An 11,978-nucleotide genomic window follows, 5' to 3' on the forward strand; every position below is an offset into this window, starting at 1 on the left:
ACTTTAAATGGTTAAAATTTTTACAGTAAATAGAGATTTTTATCTGTACAGGAATGATTTAAAATTTTCTGTAACATAAATAAAAACTAGATATTAGAATAACTTTTGATAAATATTATAATTTATTAAAATGACCCAATCCACAAAAATATTACATTTAGTTGTAATCTTCAATGTCGCCAGTGGCGTAACTAGACTAAAACGTCCGAGGTTAATGAATTTAAAATTCATAGAAAAAAATTATATTTTAATCTATGAAAGAATTGCCTCGTTTCAACATAAATAATATAATCCTCTATTTTACAATGAAAATTGTATGTATTTAGTACTGTCACAGTCACTTTCTGTAGTATTCATTTGCAAAAGTCCTATCTATACACTACAAATTCACTACAAGTTCAAAATTGTTAGTTTGAATAATTTTTTTTTAAATTTTCGTTCTGTGCATGAAATAGTTTTTTTTTTATTAGGTACCTACGTTTTTACATTATACGTGTAATAATTATGACCTTTCTGAAAATAATAACTAAAAGAACCATGTATGATATAATATCTGGCTTGATTTTTTGTTTTACAAAAATTTAATAGGAAAATAATTAATGAGGGGCTGTGTCAGGGACCCGCACAGGTTAGGGTCCACGACGCAAATGTCCGGTTTTCTGTGTAAAATCCGCTACTGATTCACTAATAGCTTTAACGAGACATCAATAAAAATGAATTTAAATAAATTATTATACTTACTCGACTAATCGGTCTTGCGAATAGCTTCGTGGCCAAATGACCTTCAAATGCTTGTCAGTTGTCTGTAAAATATATTAAAACCAATTGAACCAATTTTGAGCAGCGATTTGATTGGCGGTAAAATGTATTGTTGTACAGATACGGTAGTGATAAAGCAGAATATTATACAATTTATATTATCATCACACGAGTAAACAAATAACTGATAAGAAACTTCTTGCTATTATCTAAAGAACACGTAAATAATAAATAAACCGTAATATAATAGTAATTATTAATATTAATAAATAATAATATTACGATGTAACTTCCAAACGATTCGTTCATATTTTTCATCTTCATAACTTCGAATAACACAGTTTGTTCTACGTATTCACTCTGTTCAGTATTCCTAGTGTTGTTGTGACCGTTTTTTTCCCGTAAAATAGTAAACTTACTATTTAGCCAAAATAGAAGAAATGGTAACTTAGTAACAACTGTACTTACGTCAACAGCGAATGGATAAATGAAAAAAACTAAAAACTGGCATACCAGGTAACAATCATACTTGTATAATGCATCATGCTGTTGTTCCAGTCACTCTAGTTTAACAAGCGTGACTATTAGCAGTCCCAAAATGACCTAACCGTCTGTTTATATTATTTCAGATACGACATGTTGCAATGAAAACGTGGTGTGAAAATGTTTGGTATCGCGATTGCTGTCTTGGTGGCGGTAACATTTGTTTTATTTACCGTGTTCAAGAATAGCTCCGTAGACAAACTCCGACAAGAAACCAACTCGAATTTCAAAAAGATCCAAAAACGCTACTTGCTCATATACTGTTTGGCGGCGTTCTCCGACTGGTTACAGGGGCCGTATGTCTACAGTTTATACAAACATTTTGGTTACAATGAAGGGCAAATAGCAATATTGTTTATTACCGGTACACTGTCGAGCAGCTTGTTTGGAACAATAACCGGCGCTTTGGCCGACATCTATGGGCGCAAATCACTCTGCACTTGGTACGGAATATTGTATACGGGATGTTGTGTCACCAAAATATTTGGCAACTATCAGCTGTTGATCCTCGGACGGATTCTAGGTGGCTTAAGCACATCAATATTATTTTCGGCGTTCGAATCGTGGTACATCAACGAGCACATAAACCACTACAAACTACCCAACGAATGGTTAAATATCACTTTTGCCACAACGACGTTTTGTAACGCAACACTCGCCATATTGGCCGGTCTCATCTCGTACGTTCTAGTTACTGTTTTAGAGTTTGGGCCCGTCGCACCATTTATAATGGCCATTCCATTTCTGTTGACTACAAGTTTACTGGTGAGAGTATTTCTACACGAACATTACAAGCACAATACAAAATCGGCTTCGGCATCGCTAAAACAGGCTGTCGTGCTTTGGCTAGGTAATAAGCACATTTTTACTCTGAGCATGGTCCAGTCGTTGTACGAAGGTGTCATGTACTTGTTCATTTTTTTTTGGACGCCCGCTTTGGATTCTATAAAACCACCTTTAGGACTTGTGTTCTCAAGTTTTATGTTAGCCTTGATGATTGGCTCAAAGTTGTACTCGTTGATTATTGAACACCGGTTGTTGGAACCAAACGGGCTGTTGGTATTGTCCACACTTTTGGCGACAGTATCGTTTTTAATATGCGCATTGGCCATGTCCAATGTGTTTGTTCACCATGCGTCAAATTCAGTCAAAGTATGCTATTTATTGTTTTTATTATTCGAAATATCCATCGGTATGTACTACCCGTCAATGACTTATTTAAAAAGTCAGGTGATCCCTGAAAAGGTCAGAGTTACCATATCGAATGTTATAAAAATACCGAGTAATTTGTTTACTTGTTTAGCTCTGTTATGGATTCGAGACAACCAACAGAGCATAAGAACCGATTTCTATATTATTTTTACAGTTTACTTGATTTGCTTCATTGCCACTTTTGTCACGTTTGTAAGCTCCAAAATATTTTCAGTCCTGTACCGCAAAACGTATTTAGAATTCGAAAAACGTGACGAATTAGAGATATAAAGACTAATAAATTGGTAGCCTATTATAATTTTGAGTTATTTTTTATTTATTGACAATCGTTATTATGTTATAATAGCTACTAATAGACTATATATATTAGGGCGGTTCTTAAATGAAACATAGCGTTGGAAGGCCGTTATTCGGTTATACTTTTCTTTGCATCAGATTATACTAGTAATAAGCTTTATTTAGAATTTGTGAAAAAATTTATACTTTTTTATTTAATTATAAATTTGACGTTCAAACTGGGAGACTGAGGTAATAAAATAAAAGTCTAAAAAAATTAAGGAAATATTTTTGGAGTTGATTGATAGTTATCCAATATGGAATTAACCAATATAAATACTACCCTAAAATATATTTATTATTTATGTATATAAATTTAGTAAAATCTAAATTATCTAAATTCCTAGCTAAAAACTGTATACTTTAATTTTTAATGATTTTACAGATTATATTTTTAAGTAATACATACAATTTTATATTTAAAAAAAATGAAAATCTCAAAACCGTTCAATATTATCATAAATAATCGTAAATCATAGAAAAATAACATAAATGTTTAGGCTATTTTAAAGAAAACCAAAAAAGTTATTAAACATGTTTTAGTTTAAATTGAACAATTTTACACCCCATTTGGTGTTTACAAATTTTTGTTCAATTTGTTTACATAAATTACTCCGCCTGATTACAACATATCCCATTATAAGTTTCAAAATATTTTTATTAATTAGCTTTTGTTATGATCAAGGGTAACAATTATAATAATTTATACAAATAACTATATATTTTTTTAGCGGGTAACTAATTTCAGTTACCAGATTGTACCAAGTGATGAACTAATTTGGGATTCAACTTGATATTATTTATTTTATTTTTTTTTTGCAAATATGATATTTTAACGTTATGTAATAGTTTTTAAATAATTGTGTAGTTAAAATTATTTATTTTGTTAAATATACAAGAGTAATCAATAAAATGTTTAATGGAATGTTAACTTTTTATTGTTTTCTTCTTATTAATATATATATTTATATAACTTTGTTATGTGTGACAAACTATTAGATATTTTTAGTTCAAAGTTAATTTTAACTTAAAAAAAGTTTTGTTGGAAAGAAAGTGTAGTTGAGTGAAGAGTAAACAGAGAAAAAAAAATTACCAATTTAATTTGCTAATTACTAAAGAGTAAAAGAAAAACAGACTCAACAGGTAATTATTGAAATGTTATTGTCGGTCAGAAAACGTTTTTTATTAGATTACCTACTATTATTATTATTCATGATTTAAAATGTACATAATTATATATGTTAGTTTAAATGTTGCTTAAGTGGCTTCGAATAATATACTAAAAATGACAAACATTTGTAAAGTACACAATCATGAAAAATATTATTTCTAGTCATAATATTAAAAATTATATGATTGTATCTAACACTATGATATACCTATTATTACGAAATAACGTTCAAACAAAACTACAGATTTGCAATTGTTTTCTGAGATAATCAGTGGTTTAAGTTATGTGGATTATATTGATAATACCTACTATACATACTGCGTATCATTGCATTGATATTAAAATTAATTCTATTGGAATCTCATTAAAAAAAGCTTCAAGACGCCTAGGTTACTGTTAATTAGATTAAAAATACAGTAATAAACTTATAAATAATTACGCAATTTAACAAATGAATGCTTTTATTGGCTTGTCCAGAATTATAATTATCATTTAAAAATACTACAAATACGTTTAGCTTATTGTTAAAATTAAACTTCTGATAAAATACTTTTTAGTTCTTAAATATATATTTAAAAAAAATCATAAGATTCTGTTGGTGCTAGCTGTTGGTTGACATTTTTTTTTCTTACTGTTAACTGTAATAGATTTCCAAAAATTAAAATCTAAATAATTATTAATAATTCATATTTTCTAATTTACATTTTTAAAGAATACAGTATTGATAACAGTAATAATAAATAATAATTGTTAAGAATTGTTTATAGTTGTTTAAGTGCCCTAACTCCTACCACAGTATAGATACTAAATACCTAATTAGACTAGAATATTTAATGTTATGTACCTACCTACTTGATAGAGGATTAAGTTTTAAAGAAAATATCATACTCTTTTTTTTTTTTTTTTAAGATCTCATAAAAAAAAAAGATTACTTCATTAGAAGTAAAAATGCATTTTTTATACATTAACATTGAAATATTAATTATTTAAATCTATCTTACCTATTTTTAATTTAATTTTTAGCTTTTCCTCAAGGGGGTTATGCCACGGGCAACTTAGGCCTCAGTTTAGTTTTTTGATATTGTCGATATAAGTGGTATTGTGTTAAAATCTATCAAATGGTAGATTGGAAGAAAATTACTAGTATATAATTACCTAAAACAAATTAATTTAACCAACCTTGATTTTTGAATTTTCACGACTATCTACAAAATAATGACACCTAACTTAATTTTTAAGAAAAACCTAATAATAAGTGAGATTTTTTTTTTAATTTCCAAATTTACCTTTCTCAAGTTAACTTGTTCATCACCTGTGTCATCTGTTGACTATTGATTATGCAATTGCTTTGCACTTACATAGCAAGCTGGAAATGTATTACTAACAAATTTTAATTATCCACTTTTTTCAGGGGGGGGGGGTGGTCCTAAATAAATAAAATAGTTGGGCTTCTCTTAAATGTATAAATATAAATATGAATACAAAATGTAAAAGGAGTAAAAAAAATGTTCAAATTCTTTTCGTCGATATTTTTTAATTAAATAATAAATAAAACTTTAGATATTGTAATTGCAAGGACTATTGATAGGCTTTATTTATGTAGCCAATTATAGCGGTCTTAATGATTAGGAACGCTAAGTCCCACTACCCTTAAATCGCCTGTTGTACCTTTAAGATGCTAATTATACCTGGAAACAAATTTTCATTAGATCAATAGTAAGCATATTTAGGTGTTTTTATTTTTTAATTTAAAATGGAAAGAGTGTACATGATCAATATTTAACTGCCCTTCCTCCCCGAGTGCTCAATAAATTAAATCATGGATTGTTACATCAATATAATTTCAACCAATAACAAAAACCGTCTTAAAGATAAAATTGCAAAAGAAAACTTAGCTTAATCAAATACACAAAATTTTAAATAGAATTTCTAAATTTACAATTGATTAATACATTTATTAAATATCGCGTTTATTAGTTGCACTAAATGTTTAACACAATCATTTTTGGTTTACAATTTATTTTTAACGAGCTACTACCTATAATTGATTCATTTATTTATTTTATAAATATGGCCTTTTATTTTCTTATCTAATTACACCTATTTAAAAACAAGCATACTATAATTCAATTACTTAACTACACAAATATATTTTTATCCAACGATACAATTACCTACAAGTCTACAACGAAATAATTTATAACAATTTTAAAATTAACAAACTTTTTAACCGGTTTAAAGAAATGCCAAGAGAATCGATGATTTTCCACACATTGATTAATGGGATCATGATGACTATATTATATATATTCTGTGTTATTACGATGGTAAGAAATAAAATGAAATAAATGAAAAGAACACCATCCATTGATTTTGCTAAGACATCGATGGTATATGGCTACGTTATATTCTGTGACATACAAGACAAATGCTTCTATTTAAGACGTCGTCAATCCAAAAGACTGTAATTCAATGTTTGGTCTAAAATGTAAAACTATAAGTTTAATTTTAATATTAAACTAAAAACTAGCCTATACATAACACAGCATAAGAGTATTATTGTAGGTAAGTCGTAGTAATATACAATACAATGCGTAACTCATTTTTGGCGGTTCTCACTACATTTGCTTAACATTTTTAAAAATGTTAACTTCTGAACTATACATTAGGTATACAGTTTAACATATAAATTATAATTTTAGTACTATTGTTTATAATAAAAAAGCATACTTTTTTTAAAGAACAATAAAATATTTACCTTTTAAACTAAGTCATGAGACAGACAAATCCATAAAATAATTTTTAAAATATTCACTACAAATTAATAAATGTTTTAAACATTGCGTGTATTAGTTAAACAATTACTTGCTACTACAATTTATGTGTTTATTAAATTGAAATAACTCTGTTATAAAAACAGTATTATAACTCCACTAATATACAACTATTTATAACTATAAATATGTCATAAGTACCAGGTACTTATGTAGTACTATAAGTACTTTACAACTTACTTTTCTCTACTTGTTAATTGTAATAAATGATTTATAATAATAATACCATATAATATAATTAATGTTGAACTACTATCAGCTGTGCATACGCTATACTAAGTACTACATTATACTAATATATTTTGTTTGCCCGGCTGCTATTGCAATATTGAACTTGGCTACTTGGATATCTGGTTTCTTTAACTGAATGTTAATTAACATTATCCGAACTTGACAACTCGACGTTAACCATAAACGATACAATAGTGTATGATGTGCGTATAACCTAAAAAAAAAAGTTTATTTAACTTAGAATAATGTAAATGTACTTAAGATACCTGCTAGATATCAAATTAATAAATAAAGTTTTTTTTTATTTTTAACAAAAATTTGTAATCTTTTAGTGTAGTTTTGAGAAATAACTAGCCACTTTTTTTTTATTATTGCTATATATAGCATTCCTACATCTTTCGAATCTTTAAACACTAATCTTTGCGGCACTTCATATTTCTGAATACAATAGCACATCAATTGGTAAAGTGTACCTAATGAATAAACGCTCATTAATAAGGTTAAAATATCTCGAAACTTACACCTAAAAACAACTGCAAGTCGATGGCTCGGTTCGGCGTAGCTTTAATTTTCAACTGATTCGCATTATTCATTGCCATTGCTAAAATTAACAACTTTTTAAAACGTATATCCATTGCCGTCCAATCGCAACTATACAACCCAAAGTTCACACCATCTCGCTAAACAGATTATTTTTTGTTTTTATTTACTAATTATATACAACATATTTTCAAATTTACGGTAATAACTTACTTTTTCATTCATAAGGTCCGTAAAATAAAGATATATGTATAATACTATACAATAGGTTACCATAGTTGATAATACCGGTAAAAAGTCGTTTAAACTAAACGAATGGCTCACAATTTGCTAAAAATATAAAAGTCAGTTTAAGTAAAAAAAGCTTAGGCTATTGTTTCATTACCACTGCCATTATATAAGAACATGTGGCGATTGAGCAGAAACAAAGAACCACCTCAACCAAAACGACTGGATAGACAATTGAACAGAATTCTTTCATGTATCTGAAACAATTTGCATGTATAAGGAGCTAAACCGACGACGAGTTCTAAGTCAGTATTTAATTTATTAGCTAAAAGATAAAAAAAAATCCTTACAAATGCACATTTTGATAATCGGATATTATGATTTTCAATTCTTCATACATTTGAGTTCCATCAGCTATAATGACGAAAAACCATAATTTAATTAAATAATTTACGTTTAATTAACCGTAAACCACGACAAAATTATATTTTTAAAAATGATATAATGTGTAACTAATTAGATATTAGCCTAAAATTACTAAAATTTTAAATAGTGTCTATAGATATTGGGATGTAAATTATATGGATTTTAATTAATGTAAACCTGTAATTTCCCTGTTCTCACTATGCCTTTACACCATTTTATTATTAAAAAAGTACGGCTTTTTTTAAGTATTAAATAATTTAGGCAGCCAATAAAATTAGGTCACCCCCAAAAATACAATATAAGAGATCTTAATAGTTTTAGTACAATATTCATTTACTTACTTTTATTGATTCTGTTGTGACCAAATTTCTTTAATCCCGATATTATAGTTTCGTATTGAGCAGCTATTGCCGTGCAAATTGTGAAATAAAATATATCAAAACTAAGCAAAAATACGGCAATCGTCATGACAAACATGGATTCCACGGCATAATTAAGGAAAAAGTAGTTATTGTAGGAATTTTTGGAAATGGGAAGGTAAAAATTGACTACACCTAAACGTTGGAAATCGGTCAGATCATGTTTGGACATAGTAAAGTTATATACAAGAGGGCAAAATATCCATACAATTATGTTGAACATGTATAGAAATAGAAAACGTTTACAGAACACCATATTTCGACTTTGGAGGTTTACACTTTTGCAATTTAGGATTTTCAATTTTAAACTTTTCAAAAAATTATAACGTGTAATATCAAAAATTTTTAACATTCGGTTAGCATTAAGCAATATTATAATAGCTTTAAAGACAGAAATTAAGTAGTTTATGTAGACCATTAAAATTTCAACTATACGTTTGCTTTTAATAGTATAAAATTTCCAATTGTAAAATAGACCATAAGCACTGTACATAAAAAACATAATAGATAGTGCGATTATTAGGGTGATAGTTTTCGGTCTCTTTTTACATAGTAAAACAAATGATCGATACATTTCAGTAAACTGTACGTAATCTTCATCACTTTTGCTAATCGGTGGATTGGCCATGTTTCTTTTTATCCAAATACGGAATGCCTGAAATAAAATAGTCTAATATAAAATAAGATTATAAAATATAAATCGGATTAGCGATTTATATGAATTGTGAGATCGGAAACAGAACAATTTTTTAAAAAACCACATCAATATATTAATTTATTATTATCGTATGAATATACACGCTTATAGATGTGTTTAGAACTTTTGGTAACAGTTTGGTAATAGAGACTTATTACTACTAAAAGCTGTAAAAACTTGAATTTTTCAAATTTCGTTTTGTAGAACTCCGTATAAGGTATTTTTTTTTTCATATAACAATAAACATTATTATTAAAATTAGTATTATTGCAAAAATATTATTGTGTACATAATTTTACGAAATTTAAAAGTGTTATGTAAAAAAGTTATAATGTAGGAAATTTTGTTTTGGTAAGACATTATTAACGTAATATTGTTTAAACTTTTATAAATAATATTACTTCAAACATTTAAGCACAATATTGGATGTGTAATATTAGTAAAATAATATATTTAAAACTAATATTAGTTTCAAAACATTTCTATAACAATTCCTCGCAATTTAAATAATATTGTTTTAATAAAAATCTCATAAGCTGTCAACAACATTTTCAAACTAATATTAATTGTTTTTAAACATTCAAAAAACTATTTTTCAAACAACTAAATTATATCATATTTTTTGATGGACAAAAATCTATAAGAGCATAAAACTTACGGAATTGTTGTATATGTATTAGATATAAATACGTTTCTTTCACGAACACAAAAAAGATTTCCAAAATTGCTTTAACTTTCCTCTTGAGTAGGTTAGGACTTGGAACGAGTAGCGATGTATTAATGTGGTTGACAACTGACCAGCATAGAATGAAGAAAGCAATGGTTGGCAAACTGAACAGTACAAGAGGAGCAAGTAAGGCAGTATTTTTTTTTCTAAATTCATGATTTTATAAGTAGTAGGCGTGGTAGGAGCATATTTGACCATTTAAACGTTATGATGATTATAGCTTGTGAAAAGTATTCTAAAAGGTCATATAAAAAATTCACGTCAATTGAAATGTAACTTTTGCTTGGCGAACTTAGGAAATGAGTAGTCTATATAGACTACTGAAATGCACAAAATGATACGTTAGCCGGCAAATCGATGTGAACTAGAAACCAAAAATAATAACAGACCTGGATTTAATAGTTAAGCTTAGGTCGTGACTATGTTATATAGAAGATTGAATGTTATTGTATTATTAATATACTACTACATCGGCTATGCAGTTGGTGTGTCTACTTGGCTATTAGTACAGTTTTACAATGCTTAGATTAATTTTTTTTTTATGCACTTTTTCGCATTAATATACGTTGACAGTAAACACCACTATTAAATATTAGTATTCGGATACTTGTAACCGTGATCTGTTATAGGTTAACATAGGGGGGGGGGGGAGAGGGTGAGAAAATGTTTACTAATAACGTTATTGTTATAAATTAAGACATCGAATGTCTTACGTTAACAGTTGAAGATATACATTAATAATTAAAACGCAACACTACAAATACCTACAACCAAATCATTTATAACAATTTTAAAATTAACAAACTTTTTAACCGGTTTAAAGAAACACCAAGGAAATTAATGATTCACAACGAATTGAAACATGTCGTTAACATACTATTAATGGGACCATGAAGACTATATTTTTATGATGGTAAGAAATAAAAAAAATTAAAACATTTTTCAGTCGAGTCTGCAACCACGAATGAGCATTTTCATGTCTCGTTGAAATACCGAATGAATTTAGAGTAGTGGTGGAATTATAGACAATGAAATATATTAAGTATATTAACAAGCTATTATCTATGGTGGCTAGTAAACACATCAAATTTCTGGCTAATATTTTAGTGTTTTCATAAAATCAGGCATAAAACAATTCATAGGAATATGGCCTCTTAAATGATTGAATTTATTTTTATTTATGGTTGTAACGTTGCGAATACAATTTAAATAATAATGTTTTAATAAAATTCTCATAAGCTGTCAACAAAATTTTCAAACTAATATTAATTGTTTTCAAACATTCTAAAAACTATTTTTCAAAAAACTAAATTATATATATATATTTTATTTTTAAATAAAAATATATACATTAAAATAAAACTTACGGAATTGTTGCATGGGTTTTAAATAAAAATACAATTCTATCACGAGAACAAGAAAGATTTCCAAATTTCTTTTAACTTTAACTTTGAGTAGGTTAGGACTTGGAACGAGTAACAGTGTATTAATGTGGTTGACAAGCATAGAATGAAGAAAGCAATGGTTGGCACTTGGCAAACTGAACAATACGAGAGGAGCAAAAAAGGCAGTTACATATTCATGTATGGTGAATAAGAAATATGGTAAAAAAAGGGACGTAAAAAGGTTCTTGGTTGTGAGCTCTATAATTGTCTATTATCGACTATTCAATGATAATTAATGGCGATAATTACAGGAGTAATATTTAGTATCTTTTTCTAAATTTATGTTAAGTTATAGGTAGTTTGCGTAGTGGAAGCATATTTGAACATTTGACCATTATAATAATTATAGCTTGTAAAATGTATTCTAAAAGGTCATATAAAAAATTCACGTCAACTAAAATGCAACTTTT

The 11,978-nt window shown here is 27.7% G+C and overlaps 2 protein-coding genes across 2 annotated transcripts; one reads left to right on the top strand and one right to left on the bottom strand.

The window, feature by feature from the left end:
- The first annotated feature begins 977 nt into the window (after nt 1–977).
- Nucleotides 978–3,735, top strand: LOC126844427 (molybdate-anion transporter-like). The gene is made up of 2 exons (XM_050582618.1): nt 978–1,275; nt 1,389–3,735. The coding sequence occupies exon 2, from the start codon at nt 1,423–1,425 to the stop codon at nt 2,782–2,784; it is 1,362 nt and encodes a 453-aa protein (XP_050438575.1). The 5' UTR covers nt 978–1,275; nt 1,389–1,422; the 3' UTR covers nt 2,785–3,735.
- Nucleotides 3,736–7,225: 3,490 nt separating this feature from the next.
- Nucleotides 7,226–8,886, bottom strand: LOC126845011 (uncharacterized). Its single transcript, XM_050583583.1, has 4 exons — nt 8,622–8,886; nt 8,213–8,268; nt 7,608–7,766; nt 7,226–7,300 (listed from the first exon to the last, which is right to left on the bottom strand). The coding sequence occupies exons 1-4, from the start codon at nt 8,869–8,871 to the stop codon at nt 7,226–7,228; spliced, it is 540 nt and encodes a 179-aa protein (XP_050439540.1). The 5' UTR covers nt 8,872–8,886.
- Between the last annotated feature and the right edge of the window lie 3,092 nt (nt 8,887–11,978).

Source organism: Adelges cooleyi, unplaced genomic scaffold, assembly GCF_023614345.1.
Source record: "Adelges cooleyi isolate 19-005CV unplaced genomic scaffold, UGA_ACOO_1.1 ACOO_flye_CR_arks_rails_tigmint_CR_PRNA_651, whole genome shotgun sequence".
Classification (NCBI taxonomy): domain Eukaryota; kingdom Metazoa; phylum Arthropoda; class Insecta; order Hemiptera; family Adelgidae; genus Adelges; species Adelges cooleyi.